This window comes from Protopterus annectens, chromosome 5.part0 (genome assembly GCF_019279795.1).
Source record: "Protopterus annectens isolate FY-2018-M chromosome 5.part0, PAN1.0, whole genome shotgun sequence".
Taxonomy (NCBI): Eukaryota; Metazoa; Chordata; order Ceratodontiformes; family Protopteridae; genus Protopterus; species Protopterus annectens.
Window position 1 is genome coordinate 1,197,377,624 of NC_056735.1, and position 23,906 is coordinate 1,197,401,529.

Below are 23,906 nucleotides of genomic sequence, written 5' to 3' on the forward strand. Positions count from 1 at the left end.
ATGTAAATCCTTATGTAACCTTCTGGAATACAAACTGGATTAGTGACCAAAGGCAATCAATTAGTGTAGAGAGGATTCTGTCATTGAAAAGGGTTATTACAAGTGCCTTGGACCACTTCTATTCCATGTTTACGTTTCTGATGTCAAGGGAAATACAAAGGTCTTTGGCTGATCAGGTTTGTGGATGACTGCAAATTTGAAACTATCGTAAACTCTCCAGCTGACTTCTAGATTCCCGGGATGACATAATTTATGCAAACAAGTGGTGCCGAGATCATAGCTTTAAGCTAATTGCTAAAAAAGGTGGTATAGTCATAGGTGCCTTCAAAACTGTTACAGAAATGTCATTATTTTGAAAATTAACGCATTTGTTATGGGCCTGGGCATCTCCATTGGCTGTGAACTATACTTAAGATTTCTTGCAAGTAGACACATACTGGCCAGTCTAGACGAACTGATTAACAGGGGTATAGCTTCTTGGTCAAAGAAAGTTATGCCTCTGTACTTCTTAATCATACCCGTAATAGAATATAATGTCCCTTTTGGTATGTACTTGTTTAAACATATAACTCAAATCAAAAGACCACAGTGTTTCCTCACACAGAACAAGGGCACGTCTTCCATTTGATGGGCAGACCACTTTAAGGCACTGTTTTGCAGATTTTTGAATAGGGACACTTGAGTTGCCTACAAAGCCTTGAAAGATTAATTCCCAAGTGACCTCCTACACATTAAAACTAATAACACCTTAAACGTCTTCTGGCTGTATTTTTTTACCTATTTTTTGACTGGGTGAACCCATTGAGCCCAGTCTACCCTTTTCAGGGGCGGCCTAGAAGTGACCGAGAAGCACTGCTTGGTTAAGTGACTTGCTCAAAGTTACACTGTAGGCAAATGAAGGTGGAAGGAGTCGAACCTTGTACTACGGGCACAGGTCATTAATAATTCAGAACTTTAGTCCTCACTCTAACTGCTGGATAGATCTGTGTCAAATAATCCCTCTTTTGTGGAATAGACTGCCCTTAAATGCAAAGCAAAATAACCCTGCTACCATCTTTAAACTCAGCCTGTATAAATCGGAAATCGTAAATTCACCCAGTCTCGTCCATTGTTCTGATTGAAAGGGAAAGAAATTAAGTGGTAGTTACTTGGAGGTCTAGGGTGCTCATGAAATGGGATCTTCAGGCTACATGTTGTGAGGTACTGACCAAATGGAATCGTGAACCTAGGCTACAAATAAGCCGTTAAATCAGCAGTCTGTTGTGAAACTATGAATATATTTATCTCATTTTGTTTACTGAGACAGTCCAGCTGAGACAAAGCTCTTTTTCAGTGGTGGTACAGGGGAAATAGCTCCAAAGAATAATTAACAGTTTTCATACACAGAAAACGTTTACACAGTGGTAGAAAATACGTTAGTTGTATATTGTAGACATTTACACATTAATAGAAGAAATGACTTCATAAGTATAACTAACCTATGATTTGCTAAGTGGAATGGAGTATACTCTTCATAGAGCAACTTATGAAGCTCCAGATAAGGCATAGTTTACTTGTCATTAGTTTAATATTTTTATGAAAAAGTAATATGGTTAGCAAGCATAGCTTCTTGTGAAAATTAATTGTCCAGTTTGGTTATTTGAACCCCTGTACAAATTTAAGAGCAGTTGGTATCAAGATATAGGGTGTTTTGTGAATGTGTATTAAGAAGGATATATTAAGTGATGAACCGAAGGAGTGAAATGAAGGGAAAGGTGAAGTAAGATCAAGACAGATGTGAAATGAACAGGGTCTGTAGGGTTAGTTTTGTGCATGATTAATTTTTCATTAATGTAATTGTTAATAAAATTGAAGTATTTATCATGAAATCAGTTATGCACATTTGAAGTACATAGCTAGTAAGCCAACCTACATCATAGCACAGCTGTACAAGGTGGGAGTCGTGCACTTGTGCACATGCCACCTGTGTGTAATGCACAACCACACAAAACCATGTATTCGCCAGCAGTCACTGTAGTGATTATTTTCTCTTCCCTGTGGTGCAGAGGCACAACCTGTAATTAAGGAGGAAGGCTTTATCTCCATAGAAATCACAAATTCAGACTTTTCATTCAGAAGCAAAAATAAGCCAGAGGGTCAGCAAGTAGATGCTCTCACCCTATATGTTATTACCATAGTAGAGTCCATATCAGTACCTGTTGTGGGAGCATTCTTCCAGAGTTTCCCATTGGGAAGCCGCGGTGGTGCAGTGGTAGCGTTGTCGCCTCACAGCAAGAGGTTCTCCCGTTCGATTCTCGGCTGGAGTGCCTTCTGTGTAGAGTCTGCATGTCCTCCCCGCAATCTAGTGGCGTTCGAAAGACATGCGTAAATGGGCGTGCCTTCGCTGATGGTTGGGCGTTGAGCTGGCACCTTGGCACCGTAAAAATCTGCTGCCAATCATTAGTGGACCGGAGTTCCGCTGTGGCGACCCCTAACTGGGAAAAGCCGAAAGAAGAACATATTATGTTTAGTTTCCCTGTGTTATATTGTTTCAGTAACATTTGTAAAGTTGAATAGTGTTTGGCTGTGGAACAGTTACTGGGATGATCTTATAGGTCAGTGGGCATGTAGCACGTGTAAATGACTGTTAAGTGTACAGCTCTGGAAGTTATTGTGTAGCCTGTGCAGACTGTCTGTATTTACTGTGAGTTTCATAGGTTCTTACTAAGCGATTGACTGTAGAAGATTTTAGAAGTATAGCCATGCACTCCCGTGAATTTTTTGCATTGTAATTTAAGTTTGAAGTAACCTAGAGTAGTGGAACATTTACATTATTCCCTTCCATAAGGGGCAGGGGTACCTTTGCGGTTTCCCATCCATTCATCCAGTTTATGTGTAAATTGATCAAGAGAAGTACTTTGAATTATGTGTAGAGGAAGACAATTCCAAAGACGTAGAGTTCTCTGTGTTATGTAATTATCCCTTTTAATATCTTCTGCTTATGTTGCAGAAAATATTTAGATCACTTGAGTGGATGTTTACGCCACCATTGTACTTGCAGTAGTTCTAAGATAATAGGAACTGGTGAGGCTCCATGTGTGAAGCAGAGGTCACCATTCAAGAACCTGTATGATAACCAAGAATAGGGACAAGGCTTTGAGACGATCAGTATATTTATTTATTCATTTAACTTTGGTTTACTGGAAATGTCCAGTTGGGACAGAGCCCATTTTCAGCAGAGGCCTGGGGAGAAACGCTCCAGATGCATGTCTTTGGAATGTGGGAGGAAACTGGATTACCCAGAGGAAACCCACACGAACACAGGGAAGACATGTAAACGCCACACAGAAGGCACCCCAGACAAGAATCAAACCAGAAAACTTCTTGCTGTGAGGTGAAAGCGCTAACTGCTGCACCACTGCGCTGCCCAGTATAGTTCTTATGATTTAGACCGTTGACTTTCTTGGTGAGAAAATGCTGTGGGATTTCCAGTTGTGTCAAATGTTTGGACAGGTACATGCCAAAGGGGGTATATTATACTCAATGATCAACCTAATAAGTTCTGAATAACCCAGAACCTTTTGCGCGAGTCAGATGTGATAACACACTACAGATATGGCCTGGTATGTGAACATACAAGTCAAGTTTCAGAAGGCGAGAACTTCATTTGTGATTGTAGGCTAGAGTTAGTGGCAGGGATGAGCATGAGAAAATACGCTTTCACTTTTCACCAATTTTGGTGCGTGGGGGGGGGGGTCCACTTGCTGTTTCCAGCATACACCAAAGGTTTAGTGATTGGGACTGTAGCTGTTAGAACTAATTAGCCATTATTCACACTGCAGGCTATGAGTGATGGCTTAGCCATTCAGTCATGATATATTTACAGTGTGAAAATACCACAGCAGAGTGATAGCCCCATTTAAAAGAGGCGAGGCCAGTGCCAGTATATAAAGAATTTCCACAGAAAAATAAATGGGTTCAGCCATCTACTCTTATGTAAGGATGTAACACAGCTGTATTTTATTCTTCTTAATTTAAAGATTGCTCTAGTAGGTAGTTTCTTGCTTGATTGAGTTTGGAAGAAGCTGAAGACTGGTGTGATGTGTATGCACCTAACTTGGAGTCCTAGACCAAAGAAGGCATGCTCCCAACAGACTAAGGTTTGAAGTTTCAATTAGGTTGCTGATCTTTCATTGAAGTAATTACTTAAATTCTTGTTACCAGTCTATAGAGTTGACATTCTCTGAGACAAGAGTTGGAGAACAACACCTAGTGTGTCTCAGCAAGAAAGCTCAGAGGTGTCCATTGCCTAAGTAGCTTCACTGGGGTTTGCCAGGACTGTATGTTTAAAGAAACGGTCGCTTCTTACTGTTTTACCGATGTATAAAACAGGTTCTGGTCTACCCCCACGCATTATTCACTGTGAGATTGGCTTATTGGATCTGATCAGATACGACTTTGTCACCTTTTAGAAGCTGTGGAATAAGAGCTCTGACTCCTCCCCGTACCCATAAATTCTTCTGTTCTCCCAAAATACCTCAGATATCATTGACACTTTTATTGGAAGGATGTGGTCTACGAGGTCTCTGACCTTCAACCTGTGAGATAGGCAATATCCTTGGTTGTTGCGCTATCCTGATCTCCACTGGGTACTACGTCTGAACTCCTACATCCTGATTGACTAGGACAGTCTGCCACTTTTAGCCTTGGATGGTGCTGTATTCCTAGTCTAACTGTGAGCCTTCAATGGAAGCCCAAATTCAGCAGGGTCCTAGGAAACAGAAGTGTAAAAAGAAATATTAAGACTCCTCCCCTGAGTCAGTCACAGAAGACGGACTTTGATGACTATTAAGGGTCCCCACTTTTCTCTCTGAAAGACATCACATTGGTGATATTATGGAACTACGAAATAGAGAGGGAGTTTGCTCCACTGAAGTGCCATCTTCTAAGGAGTCTGTATTCCTTGAGGCTTTTGCGGCTGGCTCTTCCACCACTTGGGTGGTGCTGCCTGCTGATCACCTTGTATCTCTGGTGGCACAACTGGCATGAAAGGATCCTGATGTGGTGGAGTCAGTTCCATAGAAACTGGGAAGATCTTGGTTGTCGTAAAGAAATAGAGCAAACTGGAGTAAGGTTCCCCCAGTATATACCATGGTTGTATTGGCAGCCAAGAAGAAGGAACTCTCATAAGAGAGTATACCTGTCCATCCCCCTAACAGTGAGTCAGGGGCATTGGACAGGTTTGGGAAATGGACATAAGCGCAAAATCTTTTGCCCTTAGAGCACTGTACTATCGTGCCTATGTGACATGTTTTCAAAGGGACCTGACCAAGAAGCTCCCCAAATTCCTCTCTGGTAACTTATTGGCAGACATCCAAAAATCAATGGAGTCCCATTTGACTACTCTACAATCAATGTCCAATGTATCCATCTGCTTTGTAATGCAGCTAATGATAACAGCTAGAGCAGCAGGCGTATCGGCAGACATCCAGAAATCAGTGGAGTTCCATTTGACTACTCTGCAATCGACGTCCAATACATCTATTCATCTGCTTTCTAATGCAGCTAATGATAACAGCTAGAGTAGCAGGCACTGGCATTTCTAGATGTGATTGTCTGACTTTGTGGAAGTCTTCTAGATATCCTTTAATAATGCTCCTTTTGATGGTTCAACACTCTTCAGACCGAAAGTTAAGGAGAAGCTCACCAGGAGTGAGCAAGAGTGTAAGACCCTGTCTGCTGTTAGGATCCACTTCTCCAGCCCTCAAAGGACCTTTTCTAGGAACCAGAAAGAGGGAAGAAGACGTGGTTTAGAAAAATCTCAGGGTTTTAACCAAGATGCTCATGTGAACTGACCCTCCAGAGAATGGGAGGTGGAGCAGTTTCAATGAACTTCATTCTAGAGGCAGAGGTGGACTGCAGAATCGGGGATTTCACAGTCCTTTCACTATGAAGTCCTTTCAGCACTCCTGAAGGGTTGCCTCACTTTGGACACAGTCGTGTGTGTGTGGGGGGGGGGGGCTTATCTCTGCATCCTCAAGCCTGGCAGGTCATCACACAAGATACATGGGTGCTGAGGATAATCACCAGTGCCTATACTATTCCCTGTGTTTTCCTTCCTCGGTGAAAAAGGATCCCTTATGGACCACCTAGTCAGATGGACTCCACAGCAGCAGAGTTAAGAAAGCTGCTAGAAAAACAGTTATCCAGCAAGTCCCCCCTAGACCAGTTAAGATCCGGAGTCTAAAAAGACAGGGGACCTAGAGCCAGTTTTGGACCTCAACCTCCTAAACCAGGTTGTAAAACAAAGTTCTGGATGGTTACAGTTCAGTCCATTCTTCCTCTCGAGAAAGGACTGGATGTGCTCCATACATCTCCAGTATGCATATTATAATATCAAGATAGTGAGGCAATCCAGGAGATTTCTGTTTCCATCTGGGAGCCAATCACTTCCAGTTAAGGGCCCTGCTCTTTGATTTCATTCCAGTCCCCCTGGGTTTTCACCAAATGCATGGTAGTGGTAGTAGTGTATCTCAAACTGCTAGGAGTCTGAGTGTTCCCATAGTCAACTAAGCAAAGAGACAGTTGACACCTGCTCAATGGATGGAATTCATTCAGTGCCACTTGAATACAATCAAATAGCCAAACTCCCAGAGTCCAGTATATCATCCCTACATCAGGTAGCCTTTCAAAATGTTCACCACCCTTCTCCTGCAAGATTCTGGTTACTAAGGTGGATGGCCTCTGTGATCACACTGGTTCCTCTACCAGGATATTACATGAAAGTTTTCCACTGGACCCTGTCAGTGCAGTGGTCCCCAATATTGTACCCACTACATGCTCACATTCATCTGACACTCTTCAGCAAGACACATGTCAGTTGGTGGTTGACCTTTCCACTGGTGTAGGACAGTTGATCATTCTCCCACCACCTCCAGTGGTGTCTACAGTAACCTCCTGGGATGGGGATGACATTTCAAAGGGAATATGGTCCAAGGTTCTTGGTCACCAGTGGAGGTTAGTCTTCACGTAGATATCTTGAAATTGAGGGCAGTCCTCCTTGCTTTGCAGGTTTTTCAGGATTCCCTTCTCGAGGGTTCAGAAAACCAGAAAGTGCAAAGCCAAAGTAATCGTCAGTGCCCCCATTTGGCCAGATCAAGTTTGGCTTCCCTTCCTCTGGCCTCATATAGTGCATCTGTCTTGAATGTTAGACTGCTATCTAGATCTCCTGAGTTTCCCAGCCAGTAACCCTCACCCGGATATAAAGACCTTGAAGGTTGACTGCATGGTTCCTCTAATTCGAACAGTGGCCAGAGATGCCAGGCTGTATACTTCAATGGTTCAGATCTTATTAGCGTCACAAAAGACAAATTCTAGAAATGTTTATCATAGCAAAAGGAAAAGGTTTTCTATTTGGGCATCTTCTAAGAGAAGAGGTCCTTCCGAGAATTTGTTCCGTCTATTCTGGACTTCTTGTCAAATATTTCAAAAAATCTAGTTCTCAACAATCAAGGTTCAGTTAGCAGCTGTTTCCATTTTCCACATTGGACACAATCAAACTTCACTAAGTAATTCAAAGGCTTTTCTGAAGGGAACCTTCCTTTTAAGCCCCCTGTAAGGGCCCCAGTTCTTCTATGGGGCATTACTGTCATGCTGCAGGCCTTAACTCAGGCTTCTTTTGAACCTGCAGCCACCTTGGATTTAAAATATCTGTCTTAGAAAATCCTCCTTCTGGTGGTTGTTACTTCTGGAAGGAAGATTTCAGAATTGCAAGCACTGTCCTGTAAACTTCTATATATGGTCTTCCTTAAGGACTGAGTATCTTTGAGACTGCATCTCACTTTCCTCCCAATGGTGAAATTCACATTGAACTTTAAACAGACTGTCAGTCTGCCAGTATTCTACCCAAAGTTTTTTGATAAAGGAGAGTATATTTTATGTTTACTAGATGTTCATAGACCACTCATTTTATTTATACAGGACTATGGAAGTTAGAAATTCTGACAAGCTGGCTGTGGCTTTCTCTAAAGCAAAACTAGCAAAAGTGTACCATAGGCCACTATGTAGATCGCTTTTTGATTGTATAATGTTTGTGTACAAAACAGTGGGACTATCCTTGTGTGAAAGGAAACACAGGCTCATTCTACAGAGGCAATTACTACCTCTCCTGCTTTTATGCACATAGTTTCTGTTGAGATTTGTCCTGCAGCAACTTGGTCAACAGTTCACACATTTGTGTCTCACTGCAAACTGGATCTACAGTCCAGATCCTTTACATTCTTTAGCTCCACCATTCTAAGGAATGTGTTTCCTTGATACTACCAGGTGTGTGTGTGGGGGGGGGGTAGCTTGGGAACCTTTCCAAAGGTTGACTTGTCCAAAAACAGACACTGGATATGAAGTTATGTACCTACCATAACACTAGATCTGTGTTGTCCTGTTTCTGTCCAGTTCAACATCCCGATCTTTGTCCCCCTTCTTAAATTGTCACCTGATGTTCCTTTTGAATGGATGAACCTCATCAGGGACCTTGATCATGAACAACCTTTGACTGATGTTTCTCCATTTATGGCCACTTCTTAGTCCATATTATAGGTTAGCTTGTTTTTGTTGATTGATAGATTTTTTTGGTTATCAGCAGGCAAACTGGATCCGAGGTATTTTGAGGGAACATTTATAATTATGGATAGGGGAGGAGTCAGAGCCCTGGATCCACATCTTCTGAAAGGTGCCAAGGTCTGATCCGATTGCATCCGATAACCCAAAGTTTAAACCAGATAAAAACAAGACAGCATAGGTCTAGCATTGTGGTAAGTACATACCTTTTGTTTTATTGCATATGAAAGACATCATTAAAGTATGAGTGTAGGTTTCTAGCTTTGTTTCTTGTACACATAACATCTCCAGCACTTCATAGTATCTTGTCCTTTTAATATTGGTTACTGTTGTGTTGAACTTGAAATACATAAGGCTAGCCACCTGACAGTGTAAACCTTGTCTGTAGATGATTCACTGTTGATGTGACACCCCGACCCCATGTGAAAAATGGGAAAGGGATTGTGGAGGATGGATGTGAAGGAGTTAAAATTGATGATGTGTGATTTTAGATGTTCTGTTAACTGCTATGTTGTACAATTCATAACACATAACTTCAGAGTGTTATAATATTTTTCCTTTCTTCTACCAACAGCCGACTTATGTACAGCCTTTAGTTGGAGTGAAGCTGCTCATTGGCAATAACAGAAAAGACATATCAATTGAGTGCAAGATTGAAGGGAGCCCTAGTGTCAAAAATTCAGACGATCGAGATAAGTTCTTAGGACGGGTAGCCTTCAAAGTAACTGTCATTGAATAACACCAATGAGAAATCTGCATGATGCCAACATTGTGTTGTAAATTTTATTTTTTAACTAGTTGGATCTGCCATTCTAGGATGTGAGACCACTTTGAAAAGGGGAGTGTGGCAGCTGGCATTACGGCAGCATGAGAAAGATGTGCTTCCAGATATTATTGTTATAAATTTCCCCCCTCTTGGTAGCTGCTTAGTGTGCATCATCTGCCCCCCCTCCTGATGGACCAGTTTACAAATGTTTTAAAACATGCCATATTAGGGACTTGTAAATAACTGTATTTAGTAATGTACAATGGTGGTCTTTGTCCTGTTGTGATGTGGTTTTACTCAGTGTGAGTGTCTGAAGCATAATGTGCTGTTGCTGTGTACACATTCTTTGGTTATAGCACTGGTAACCTGCCGTGTATAATGTCAGAACTGTTTTAGGAATCAGTCACGCAAAATAATAGTACCTGACCAAGAGTGAATCATTTTACCGACCCTACAAGAAATGTGTTTTGTGCAGATGCCTTAAAATGTGTATGAAACATGAAATAAACTGGTTTTAAAGAACTGTGTTTGTCTAATTTATTGTATTCAGCTGTTGAATACTGCTGCTTTCTGCTCTGCTGTATGGTGTTTGATTTTCTTTTTTCACTGACCTGCTAATACTTTCAGGCATCAGAAAGATGGTAGTATTTCAGGGTAATTTGCTGTAATGGCCTATTCCAATATGTAAGAAGCCTGCCACATTGTTATGCGGAAAGTATGTCCATTTGGTCATATTATAGTTATTTGTCTTTCTTCATGCTATTTTCACTGCACTGTATATACTGAAATGTGTTGACAGGATATATTTATTATAAATATAAGTATTTAGTCTGGGTCAAATGATCTGTCTGCTTTAGTTCATATTAAACTGAAGCATCAAAATCAGTAGTATTGTACTGCATCTCCATTTTAAGATGTCCTCTTTGCATCAGTAGTTAACATTTTATTTTGTTTTTTAGGAAAGCATTTCAAAGACATTTTGTTTATTGTTGCCTAACACTTTGTGTCTTATTTATTGTCACTCTGCCAAATAATGCTTTCAGAATTGGATTGTTTTTGTCATTATGAAATTACTGATATGGGCATATGGAAAGAAAAATATGGATGCTTCATATTTTTTTATAAAATTTATCCAGTAAGGCATTTGTCTAACAGACTATATTAATGTCAGTGTGATCATCAGTTGGAAAATATTTGGATGTTAAAACAGTATGAAGGTACAAGTGTCAATCTTCATAAAAGTATAAAAGGGATTTATTCCCGCCCTGATGTAAAAGCCATTTTTGTTAACCACAACTGTAGTTAAACTATGATAAAAATGAAAAATAAAATCAAGGTTTCTGTTGCCTTTCTGTTGTAAATGTGACATTTGTGTTTGGGTTATTTTATTTAGGGGTATACTTCACCACTGTAGTCTTCTTGCATTTTTGAAGGTCTGCTGCACAGAAATGTGAAAGACTAAAATGTTAAATGCACTGGTGATTCATATGCTAACGCTTGGCTGTCAGTCTACTCAAATAAGTAAACTTCTCTCCTATTGGAATGCAGAAACATTTTTTCATCTTTGCCCATATTGTGTCATTGATTCAGTTTTTCTGCAGCAGTAGTCTGTATGGAACTGCTAGTAGAAGCTGTAATTACCTCTAAGGCACACTGGTATTACCAAGCCCTTGACTAAACCATGGACTAAGATCTCAGTGGCCATCGATGATTATGTTTCGTAACACTCTCCTGTGTACTTCTGACCAAGAGAGCAAAATGAGAAGATTTTAAATTTGGGAGTAAATTTTCTTCAGCAGTAGGCTAAATAGATAATTAATGGATTTGTTCTCATAGCATAGTAACATGCCAGTTTAAAACAACTGTGTGAAGTGGTCTTTCTAAGTAACGGATTAAAGTACTAGTTATTTCACTGGACTTGTTTTATGTGTGACAGAGTTTTGCTGGTGTTCTCTAGTAGATTTGTGTTCTAAAATATCCAGTAAGAAGTGTTTCAGATTTGGCAACCATCAGAAGTACAAGCTGTAGACATTAGGCCCACTCAGTATCTAAAGTTTTATCAGGCTGCTTGGCTACTTTTCCAGTTCCAGCATGCATCTGTTATACTTTGTCTATTTCTCTTGGAGAAGGATAGACACTCACTTCCATTATAGAGATTTACCAGAGACAAGATAAACAGCATAGGTATATGTTGTAGACTTCCAAGATGGTTGCACATTGAGTAACAGCTTAATTCTAGCTCTCCCAGTGTGAAAACAAAAACTCAGCAGAGGAAGGCCAGCAGACTTGGGTTTATGGGTAAATTTCAGTAACTGGCTAGTAAGTGTATTGCTTGGAAAAAAGAAATACAGAGAACCTGGAAAAAAATCAGCTACTAAATGTGAGGAAGAAACACTGACTAGGGAAAGTTCTGCATGCAACTGTTCAGCAATAATGCAACCTGCAGGCATGAATTCCAGTAACCGACAGGAAGATGTATGACAACTGCACACAGACCTGATTAAAATAAAACACTGATGAAGTATATCAACACAAACAAAAGGATAGAAACAAGTCGAAGAAACTTTGAACAAATATTCAGATGAGGTGATAAAGCTACAAAAATCAGAGGTTGAAATGAAGAAAAGGATGGCTAAATATGAGATTGCTGAGGAAGAAATGTTTAAAAAAAATAATAGCATTAGAGGACAGAGCCCAAATGGAAAACCTGAGATTTTCAGCTGTACCAGAGAAGCCGGAAGGAACAGACTGTTTTAGTTTTATGAAAGCATAAATAAGCAACTGGACTGGTATTCCACAGCAGGAATTGTTAGTTGAAATGGCACATCATGTGTATGGGCCTAACCTGGCTATAAGAAAGCAACCTTGACCTTTAATAATATAAGATGCATTCCTACCAGCAGAAGGAGTTGATTTGAAAAAACTGTGGCAGGACAAAGTACTAAAGGTGGGAGACAGCAGAGTGTTTGTGGAGAATGATTACTCATTGCACAGCAGGCAGAAGAGAAGCAGATTTATTCCATTATTCAGGGAGTGTTGAAATGCAGGTGCGAGATTCAAACTGCTATACCCAGCTGTCTTCAAAGTATTTTTCCCTGGAGGACAGAAGCATTTTTTAATGATGTACGTGCTAAGGAGGAAATACAAACATTTGTCTAACAAAAAGTGAGCTGTGAAACAGAAATTATGCTTGTTCTTCTGCTAAAAACCACAGAGACTCTACCTGTGAAACTTTTTCCAGTGTTTCATTGGAAATTTTTGGAGTGAAGGAGGGGAGCACGAGAGTTGATTAGAAGAATTGAGAGTATGTTGGAAATGAAGCAGAGACAGGGTTTGGGAGATGGAGATTAACAGTAATAAAACCAGTAATTTAATGTGGGATTACAATGCAATAATTATGTGTGATATGACCGAACAAGAAAATCTGAAAATATTGGACTTTTTCAGAACTTGTTGGACTTGTGGGGGGGACTAAAGCATATGCCCTACTTCATGTAATTAATGCCCAAAAATGCTTTGGGGAGGGGAAGAGGAGGGAGAATGTTAACTGCAAGTAAAAAAAATTCTTACTAGCACTATTTTTCTGGTGTATGGTTTTCTTTGCATGCTATAAAGCTTTTTCAGTTAAAGTGTAATGGGGATTGTAAACAGATGTTGCTGTTTTTCTTTTTCTTTCTGCCTTCTCATTTTCTTCTTGTTTGGATTTAAGAAATGTAGGCAATGCAATGAAAAAAATACAGCCTGTTTAAAACAGCAGCTGCTTTTTGATAACAGAACACACAAACTTTTAGCACAATGACTCTGGCACTAGAAAGTAGCAAGGGCTGTCACCAAGTTTAGGGGGCCTATAATGAGGAAGTTAAGAGATCCCATAGAGGTATTGGAAATATTTTAGAAAGTCTGTATAAAGCAGGGAAATATGGAAGTCAAGAAAAGATACAATGGAAATGTTTATGGAATAATTAAATATGCCAGGGTTAGAGGTAGATGAGCTCAATTGCTAATGGTTAGGATAGGAGGAGATGAGATAAAAATTGTGATGTATAACCTATCTATAGGAAAGTACCCAGGAATAGATGGCATTCATGTGGAAGTTTGGAAGCTAGGAGGGAAAAAAATGATAAAAGACCTGGAAAGTTTTGTAACAGTATTTTAAATCATTACATCCAAGGGTTGCCTCCAGGTGCATTTGCAGTTATCTCCTACTGATGCCTGTATGCATCAAATATTGCCTGTTCTTATTTGCATCAAGAATTCCAAAACCATGCTATGTACCATGTTTTAAAATATTTCATCTTAAAACTTACACAATGGCAAACTGAACTGCATTAATATTTGACCTCTGTCTAGTGCAGTCAAAGATACTAACAGTTTTTGTTATAGTTATATAGATATAATTTTCACATTTTTCCAAGTATCTCAACAACCAAGTAACCCAGACAGAACTCCTTAGCCTCACATGAAAGCTCTCAGCTAGATGAATAAAATGTTGCTGACAGTATGTGTGTAACTTCAGTGGTTGCTGAGATATTGCAAGTTGTTTACAAAATATTATAAACATAATTGTGACTGTGTTTACTGTGACTTATAAAATTCAGTTTAAGACTTGGGGCCTAAAAAATGCTACCACAATAAAATAGTTTGTGCTGTAGAGTTTGCCATTTATACTTCTTTCATAACTCCTATGGTTCCAGGGATATGTTCATTTGTTTGAAATATGAGAGCATAATTTGATTCTGTCAAAAGGCTTAGGCTCCATCCATTGGATGTTACAGTGCAAACTTCCTGAACTCCATTGGAGTAAATGAGTTAAGAGGGGAAGAAGTACCAATGTCCTGGAAGAAACCAGTGGTAGCTGTATTACCTAAAGAGTTTAAAGATATATCAGATGTACCATCGTACAGGCCCATTTCGATATTAAACCATGATTATAAAGTGTTGTTCATCTCTATAATGGCTAAAAAAATGACAAAAGTAATGCCAAAACTGGATATGGATCAGTGTGGTTTTGTGGAAGGGAGGCAAACATTTGGCAACATGAACAGAACATTGATGATCCAGAGTATAATAAGATGCAATTGCTGATGGATCTTGATGCAGAGAAAACATTTGACATAGTAAGCTGGGATTTTATGAGCAGGGCAATGGAATCATTTGCATTTCCTGAAAAAAATATAAGGTTAATTATGGGGATATATGAGGGATCAGAGATTAAATTAAAGTGGGTGGGGACCTGTCTGATAATTTCTATATGAGCAGAAGAACCAGGCAGGGGTGCCCTCTTTCCCCTTATTTATTAGCATTATGTTAAGAAGCACTGGCAAAAAAAAATAAGGGACTCATACATTCAGGATATAATTGCTGTGATGGTCAAGAAAAGCTGGCACTGTTTGCAAATATTATTTTATTCCTAACAAAACCAGAAAGAAGCGTTACACTTGTGGAACATTTTGAGACAGTTTCAGATCTTTTCAAGATATGAAATTAATGAAGGTAAAACAAAGGCAGTAGTGGTAAATTATGTACCCACACACAAATTGATTCAGCAGTGTCCGTATTTATGGGGACATGATAAAATGAAGCATTTAGGAGTATGGATTAAAAATGATTCTGGTGTGGCAGCTAAGGATGTGTGGGAAGAGACTAAAAAGATCATGCAAAAACTGAGAAAATGGAAGCTTTGCTATATGGATAGCAAGATACAAGCAGTCAAAATGTTTTTAGTCCCTTTAGTATTATAGACAGGTCAGGCATGTTTTTATCAACCAGAGGAGAAGCTGTGGATAGCAATTAATAAAGAGATGAAGGATGTTATCTGGGAGGGGAAGATGGCAAGAGTCAAGTGGGATAAGCTGATTCTTCCAGTAGAACAAGGCGGATTGGGATTACCCAATTTGAAGAGGTATTTCAGAGCTACACAGTTAAGGCTCCCATGCATAGCACAAGCAGAAAACTGTAATTCAAAGTAGAAAGGGATGATGAAATAGGGGAAGCTCAAGAAACAAGGAGAGTGGGATTTTGGATGCAGGCCTTTAAAGAGAATAACAGTAATCCTGCAGAATATTCTATCCATAAAGTAGCAGAAAGTACTGTAAGAACTAATCCAACACATGAATGGGGAATGGAGATTCTACCAGTAGGGATGACTGCAATTAGGAATATAGATAAAAGGCAAGAGGCATCTGGGATTTATTGGAGAAAACTGGCAGAGGAACAAAGGTATTGGGAGCAAATAACTAGAGAGGGAAAGGTAATATAAAGGGAAGAGGCCAAGAATTTATATGGACTCCAGGTTAGAGATTCCATTCCCTATCAAGGATTGATATCAAAGTATAGGCAAATAGAAAAATAGGGTGGTCCTAAATGAAAGACCAGCGTTGTTAAAGGTTTTAGTAGAACCTAAAACAGAGGCTGCCATTAAAAAAAGGAATAATTAGAGCACATAAAATATTGTGTGATAACTATAAGAATCAATCAGAGAAGGTTAGAAAGGATTGGGAAGAGGGAATGGATAAGCAATTCACAGTGAAACAATGGGAGCATATTTGAATGTTTCCCAATATGCAACAAAATCTAGAAAATTTAAGATTTTTGTTTGGAAGTGTTTACACAGATATTTTTATACCCCACAAATTCCTCCTCAGGTAGACAGGAAATGTTAAAAGTGTGATGGGGAAGAAAAATGTACTTGGGAACATATTTTCTGGGAGTGTGGTGGGTCGATGGACTTTTAAGGATTCCCTGAGGGATGCAGTGTCAGAGATGCTGGGTGGGTGTATTGGTGACAGGGGAGATTTTTTTCTTCGCTGTGATACAGAATTGGAATTGCGTAGACATTGTAAGGCCTTGCTGTGTCTAATTATGGTGACTGCCAAAAAAAGCAATTGCTAAAAAATGGAAATCAAAATCTAAACTAAATGTATTAGAAGTAGTGAATATAGTAACGGAGATAAAACAACTGGAATTGATCTTTAGAAAAGGATAGGAGCAAACTGCATAGGAAAAATGGGAATTGTGGGAACAATACATACAGGAGAGGAATTAGGTTTAAAAGAAGGCAGGACATAAATGAGTATGTAATTGACTATAAATGATTGGGTAAATTGTAAGTGATATATAATGTTAGCAACTGGAAATGTGTTAATGTGGTTTTTGATGTAAAATGTTTGCAACTAGGATTGTGCAAGTGTGGTTTGTTTTCATTTATGTAAATGTATGATTGCTTATGTCTTAAGTGATGGTTTAAAAAGGTTGTTTCTTGTTTAAAAAAAGGTGTAGGAATTGAATCAATTATGTAAATGTTGCTTAGGTTATATCATATGTAGCAATATATGCGAAGTATATTTGTATATGTTAATTTGTTAATGCAGATTGATTACTTTTGTATAAATGTAAATTTGCCACTGTCACAAGTGATGATTCAATAACAGTGTGTTTAAAAAATATGTTTGTTGTAGAGGATAGTGCTTTTGAAGAAAAGCTGTATGAAAATGTGCAAGAGGAGAATGGTTGCCCACATCAGAAATGTTTTAATATGTTGAGCTTTTGCAGAGCACCTTCTTTCTAAACTTTAAATCAGATTCCAGAAATTCAAAATGCTCTCATTCCACCTTTCAAGTTTTCTGGTAACTGGCATTAACATACAATGATCACATTTCTAATTCTCAAATATTTCAGATGCTTTTTACATTTTTCTGTGTCTGATTTGCATCTTCATTTTTTTGCTTCACCCCTTGGGCTTGTGTACTACTGCGAAGTATCTACAAAATGTCTGGCTCCTATAATATCTCATTGCAGTACAGGACATTCCCATTTTTAGACGATTGACTTATTTTTTCAGATTCTTTTATAAGTTTTCTAGAATCTCTGTATTGGATAAAGAACTTTTTCTCAGTCTGTGGTTTCAGGTAAGCATATAGAAGTCTTCTCTAATTCTATCTCACAATGTAGTGTTTCTTGGATATCTCCTTGATGCACCCCTCATTATTTCTTTTCTTCCTCAAGCAAAGTAGAATTTTGCAAGGAGCAGTTTGTGATGCTTTTCAGTCAGTTTCTCTCATATGCCAGGGAATATCTCAGGATTTGGGGTTTCATGCCCTCTACAGTTGTCATGATTCATTTGGCCAGTCTTTATATAAGGAAATTAAGTGGTTCCCCAAATCAGTTTGGAGACAACATCAGCACTCCATATCATTTTAGATTCCAGTACAGGCATTTGTAAAAAGGGAGTTAATTTGGTGCGTTGGTTTATCTCTCAGACCAGATCTCCCTTCTTTCCTTCTAACCCCTATTTAGTCTGTAGCCACAGATGCCTCAGTCTTTGCTGGAGGAGCTGTATTCAACAGGTGAAAGTGCAAGGTATGTTGAGCAAGCAGGACTGACAAACAGTTCAGGGTAAAAAGTTCTTTGAAAGCTTCTGTGACAGCTATTTCTTAGGTGACTAGTGTGCTTATAATGCCACTGATTCTGCTTCCAGAACAGCTGCTTCTGAATCACTTTTAAGGTGACCTTGCTGTCAAAACCTTCATAATGAAATCAAATCTGATATTTTAAATTCTGCCTTATATAAAGGCTCCATTTTTGGCCCTTCTGCACCTGACGTGCACAGCTTTTTCAGCCCTTCTTTTTTAAAACCAAATAGCGGTTTTGCCCCTTCCATCAACAAACAGTTTAAACATCAAGGGGCCAGTTATCAAGAAGAGAAAAATAATGGAAAGGAAGTTCTAGAAAGAAGGGAAAAGCCTTATAAGTCAAGAACATTCTTCAGAGATCTGCATGACTGCCCACCAATTTCAGACTCCCTCCGGCCATCCTGGCAGTCTTTGTGTCCCTCATATGTCAGCTTACCTTTTGGTATCAGATAATCTCAGACAGATGGGTCTTGATTATTCCAACAAGGGTAATCTTGACAACAGGAACCCCTTTCTCCTTTTTCAGGGAATTTCCACCTGTCCAGATAACCATTGCTGTGTTTCCTCCCATTTTACAAACTATGCTGCCCAGGAAGTAATAGAACCAGTGCCTCTCAATCTTTTAAACAAAGGCTACTATTCAGATATTTTTCTAATTTCCAAACAAGTAGGCTGCTGGAGACCAGTACTGGGTCTTTCAGCTCTAAATTTGTCAGGTTTCCAAAGTTCAATATGGTATCACTTCACAATTTTGGTCCCAAGTCTAGCTTTCATGGTAAAGCTGGAACTAAAGGATGCTTATCACCTCATTCCTATTGCTAATTACTTCAAGTGTTTCTTGGGATTTGTTGTAGATGGCTTACTTTATCAATTCTCTATTTCACCCTTTGGAGACTATACTTGTACCAAGGGTATTCACAAAATGTTTAGCTCCAGTCATAGCTTATTACAGATTCCAAAAGCATATATATTTCTCCATATTGAGACTCTAGTCTTACCTTTGCAGACTCTTTTCACATCTGTCAAGAGTATAACAACTGTGCAGAAACATCTACTCAATCAGGGATTTCATATCAATTTGCAGACGGCTTCTCTTATCCCATCTCACAGAATGGTTTTCCTGGGATGTTCATTGGACTTTGCCTTGGAAGGGGGAGCCTCCCCTTGGGATGTTCATCGGACTCAACCTTGGAGGAGAGCCTCCCTCCACCCCACCTCCTGACAAAGTAGAAAGGTTCCAGCAGTCCTTCCTGAACGTATCCAGTCTAAACTGATCAATAATGCTCCTGCTGCCTTTTGCAAGATTACGCATGAAGAAAATACAGTGGCATCTCAGATCAGTCTTGACTGTGCATTTAATCCCTTTCACTTTTCAAATGCCCAGTTCTGGGATTCATAAAGAGGAAAAAAGAAGGGTGGATAGACCAGATAGGGGGCAATCCAGGCCTTCCATTCTCCACTCTGATCCCCCCTGCAGTCACTAACCACAGATGTCGGACCTGAATGGGGAGGGGTGATATCCAAAGGGGTAAAAGTACGAGCACAATAGAATATTACAGACAGAAACATGTCATGGAAATGTTGGTTGTTATCTATGCTTTGAAGATCTTGAATCCTCTCTGGTCCTCAGAACTTCTGCTAGTGTACACAGAGAATGCATAGTGATGTTGGTTCATAAAAATATGGATACCAGATCATACCCCCCCCGCAGACTGGCTGCGATGGCCTATGAGATAAGATTTCAACTGAAGTTCACTCTTCAGGCTACATACATACAATTGGAGCAAAACATTATTACAGACAAGCTCAATGGGACCAGGATAGAGCTGCATGCATGAGGTCTTTCATGATCTGATCTGCCTGTAAGGAGCACCTCAAATAAGTGCCACTTTTTAAAACAGCCACCTCAAAATTCTGCTCCTGGACTCTTTGTGGGTGAGCCTAGAAGACAAATGCATTTTCATTCCCATGGAAAGGAATATCTCTGCACAATTTTACACTTATAGTGTTTTTCTAAAAAATCTAGGACTCCTCAAAAATTGTGGTAGTGACTGCTTTTTAGTCAAAGCAACCATGATTTGCTGTTTTTCAGTCTGGCCAAGGGCAATTGCCACAGGCTTTCCCCTCAGACCAGATTTACTCACACAAGATAGGGGGTAGTTTGATCCATCCCAATCTGCAGACTCCATCTAACTACCTGGATGACACAATTTTGATAACTTGTTAGGTACCTGTGTTTTGAGGATGTGCTACAGGTTCTGAAGGAGACCTAATATCCTGCAACTAAAAAAATCATATATGGGTAAGTAGAAAAGATTTTCTACTTGGTGCCACTTGAAGAATCAGGATCCATGTCAAGCACAGATGCCTCTGGTTCTTGATTATTTGAGCTTTTGTCCAATACTTTATCTTACTGTATCAAGGTACAATGTCTTTCTATTGTCATGTTGCAGTATTCATGACAGTAGGGTGTTGCTGCTTGCAGCACCACCGTCTGGCCAGTATACCAAAGTCTTTGCCCCCGGAGGGTACGTGTGACGTCTCTTACTAGGGCCATAAACCAATGTTAGGTATAAAAGTGACATCTGCATGTACCCTCATCAGAATTTTTCTGCCGCAGTGATCATCGGACGCCCGTTTGCCAGTTCCACTTCTGCATCGCATTTCTTCAGATGACCAAATTCCAGATCGTTAAAGACCAGACGACCGCTTTTCGCCATTACAGATAAGTGCCCTGTGGGGTTTTCTTGCTTAATTTGCTTACTGTTTAGACTTGCATGTCAGCTAGGAAAGGGAAGTGTGCTTGTAGGAGACAGATTCCTCACAAGGACACATACGATAAGTGTGTCTTTTGTCTAGGCGAGGCCCACGACCATACATCCTGACCAATTTGTAAGTCATTCATCCCCAAGACTCCCTGCATCCGATTAGCTGCTTTGAAACTATATCTGGAGAACCAAAGAGTCTGGCGCCTTGGCATTAAGCATGGAGGGAGAAGTAGGCCCCTCCAAGGGGCTGCCTGGGAAGAAGGTGAAAAAAGTTAGGCCAGAATCCCAATCTGCGCCTCAGACGTCCGAGCAGGCTCTAGAGGTGATTGAAGACTGGAGTCCGTTCAGATGACTGTTACCAAAGCAGGCCTGGGAACCTTAACTGAAACCGGGGTGCAGGAAACCTAAATTACGTCCGCTGAGGTAATTCAGCCATCAGAGTCTGATGGCAGAGAGGAACCACAGCTCACATTTTCAGAAGCCCCTGCTCCTCCAAATCATGCTAGGCCAACGTCTGCTTCTCTTCTGTCTGCTCCTATGACTCCCTTGAAAAGGACGCAAAAAATCAAGCATTCGGAGCCTCCACCGATGCCTGGTTGGGAATCATTCTCTCAGTCTAAGGCCTTTCAGGCCTTACACAACAACTTCCTCCTACTCTCACGCCACAACCACCCCTCCATGTGTCTGAGGAAGACTATGCCTCTTCCGAGTCCTTCTCTTATGAAACACAAATTGAATCCCCCAAGGAATTCATTATACCTGATGAGGAGGACACTATCCTGAATCCCCAGGAGAAGAATTTGCCTTTGGGGATACTATCTCCCTCATGAGGGAACATTTTAAGTGGTAGGCCTCTGAGGTTTCAGAATCCAAGAAAAGGTACTTTGACCTTTTGCAAATGGAGCAACCATCTCCCTCAGCTGTACCTCCCTTACTGCCTGCTTTTCAGGATGCCTTCCTAGCTGCTTCACAGTCTCCTGACAACTCCCAGCATCCAAATGACCTGATCGATTTTACAGGGTCCCCCAAGACAGTTTTTTTCAGGAACCCTAGAAGCAGACCCAGCTGTTACAGCTGTTTCTATAGATAAAACATCTAGACAACTACCTTCTACTGCTCTTTACCCAACTGATAAAGACAGTAAATTTACGGACAGGACAGGAAAAAAGGTATATACCTCCTCCACTTTGGCCATTAGGGCCTTGAACTACCAAACACATATGGCAAGGTATGTTGTAGATACCATTTCTAAAGCCTCTACCCTTCTGACTGAGGCTCAGGATTCCCGTATCAGAGCCCAATTAAATTCACTCCTCTCCAAAGCATCCCAAGTGACCAGGCACTCTAAGTGCAGTTATGATGCTGTGGAAGCTTCATCCAAAGCTGCAGCTTCTGGATCAGTACTTCGATGTTACTCTTGAGTAAGGCTTCAGCCCCTCCCCATGGATGTTTAAACTAAACTTCTGGATGCACCCTTAGACAATAAGACCTTTTTCGGGCAAGCTTCTGCTGAGCTTCTCAAATATCTCCAAGAGAAGGGTAAAGAATGTATTTGTTTTATTTTACATTTGTTGACCAGGATAGTCTGACTGGATATATGTCCATTTTCAGCGGAAGCCCAGGGAGAAAATCTCCAAGATAATACACATTAAATGCTAGTTTCAAGCAGATTACGGTCATAAGCGATACCAGTGTTTAGTGCATATAGTACTAACTTATTATAAAACACTTTCTAAAACATAACATTAGTTTCAAAGTTATATATACATAACATTACATTCAGGTTTAAGACACGTTGACCAGCAGTTATACAATTGGGTAAGGCTTCAGCCCCTCCCCATAGATGTTCAAACTAAACTTCTGGATACACCCAATAACACCTTTTCTGGGCAGTACAGAACCTCAAACACCTTCTGGTATCCCCTATTCCTAGATATAGGAATTACCCTCAGAATCCCTCCTTTGTTAGAAGGCAATCTTTTCATTCAGTGCCACACTCAAAGTGATGTAGACAGCCAAGGAAGACTTCTTGCCCCAGATTTCCCACCGCTCCTCCACCACATCCTTTCGGAGCCAGCCTAACCAATTTCGGCCTCCTGCACTATGACTCACCCCCTTGCATCCAGCAACACCCTTATCCCTTCACCTCACCCCACCCCTCTCCCTTCCCTCCTGGCAGCAACTAACAATGTGAACAATGGGTCCTCTCCATTATCTAGAGAGGATATTACATGACTTGGGGGAGGCTCCCACCTTTCCAAGGTATTCCCCAACCACCACAAAACCAAACCCACCTGTTCCCTCCCATCAATCATCAACTTCTAAATCAAGGCACCATGGAGCCAGTGCCCACCCCTCAAAGAAACACAGGTTTTTATTCCAGAATGTTTCTAGTACCAAGGAAAGAGGGTCCTTGGAGACCTAGCCTGGATCTATCTTTTCTAAACCTTTTCCTCCACGTTCCCAGTTTCAAAATGATCACCTTACCACTTCTCTTGCCCCTGATCCCTTCCCAGGCATTCATGGTAGCACTACATCTCAAGGATGCCTACCTCCACATCCCCATTCATCTAGATTACAGGAAATTCCTCAGATTTTCTGTAGGCTCCTGTCATTTTCAATTCTCTGCATTGCCTTTTGGTTTCTCCACTGCCCCCCAAGTGTTTACAAAGTGTCTAACCCCCTTTATTGCTCATTGCAGGACTCAGGGTATACAAATATACCCATACTTGGACAACCTGCTCATCCTTCATCAAGACCACCAACTCTTCTTCATTTACAACAGGTGTTGAACACCCTCACTTTCCTGAGGTTCACGCTAAATGTAGAAAAATCTCACCTGATCCCCTCACAGGACTTAATTTTCTTGGGGTGCAGAATCCGCACAGACTGCATGAAAGCCTATATCCCAGACCAAAGGATTCAGGAACTCTGACTGTACTTCAATCAGATCCTTACCCAAAACGCCCTGACAGCTCAGGAATTCCTGAGTGTGTTAGGCCATGTGGCATCCCTCATACCCGTGCTGCCTTTGTAAAGACTCCACATGCACAAAATTCAATGGGTGTTAAAGAACCTATGGACCCAACACTCCCAACCCTTGGACTCTATACCTCTACTTCTGTGCCTAAAAAAGGAGATCAAGTGGTGGATCTCTGCAATGCAGACCAACCCGAGAACCAACCACCAAATTCCAGCCCCACAACAACAGCTCTCCACAGATGCTTCAGATCTGGGCTGGGATGCAGTGTTACAAACAAACCAACAGCACCTCTCAGTACAAGGAAAATGGTCTACTCTAAGGAAAAAGGACCACATCAACATCAAGGAAATAAGGGCAATGCTGTTAGCCCTTCTAACATTTAA

General features: G+C 40.4%; 1 protein-coding gene across 1 annotated transcript in view; it reads left to right on the top strand.

Moving 5' to 3' along the window:
- The window catches only part of LOC122801599 (sodium/potassium-transporting ATPase subunit beta-3-like), a gene marked incomplete in the record, with an annotated part of 863,480 nt that extends 852,753 nt beyond the window's left edge, over positions 1-10,727 (top strand). Inside the window, 1 exon segment of the mRNA XM_044071063.1 lies at positions 9,170-10,727. Coding sequence (XP_043926998.1) covers positions 9,170-9,334 — 165 coding nt within the window.
- Between the last annotated feature and the right edge of the window lie 13,179 nt (positions 10,728-23,906).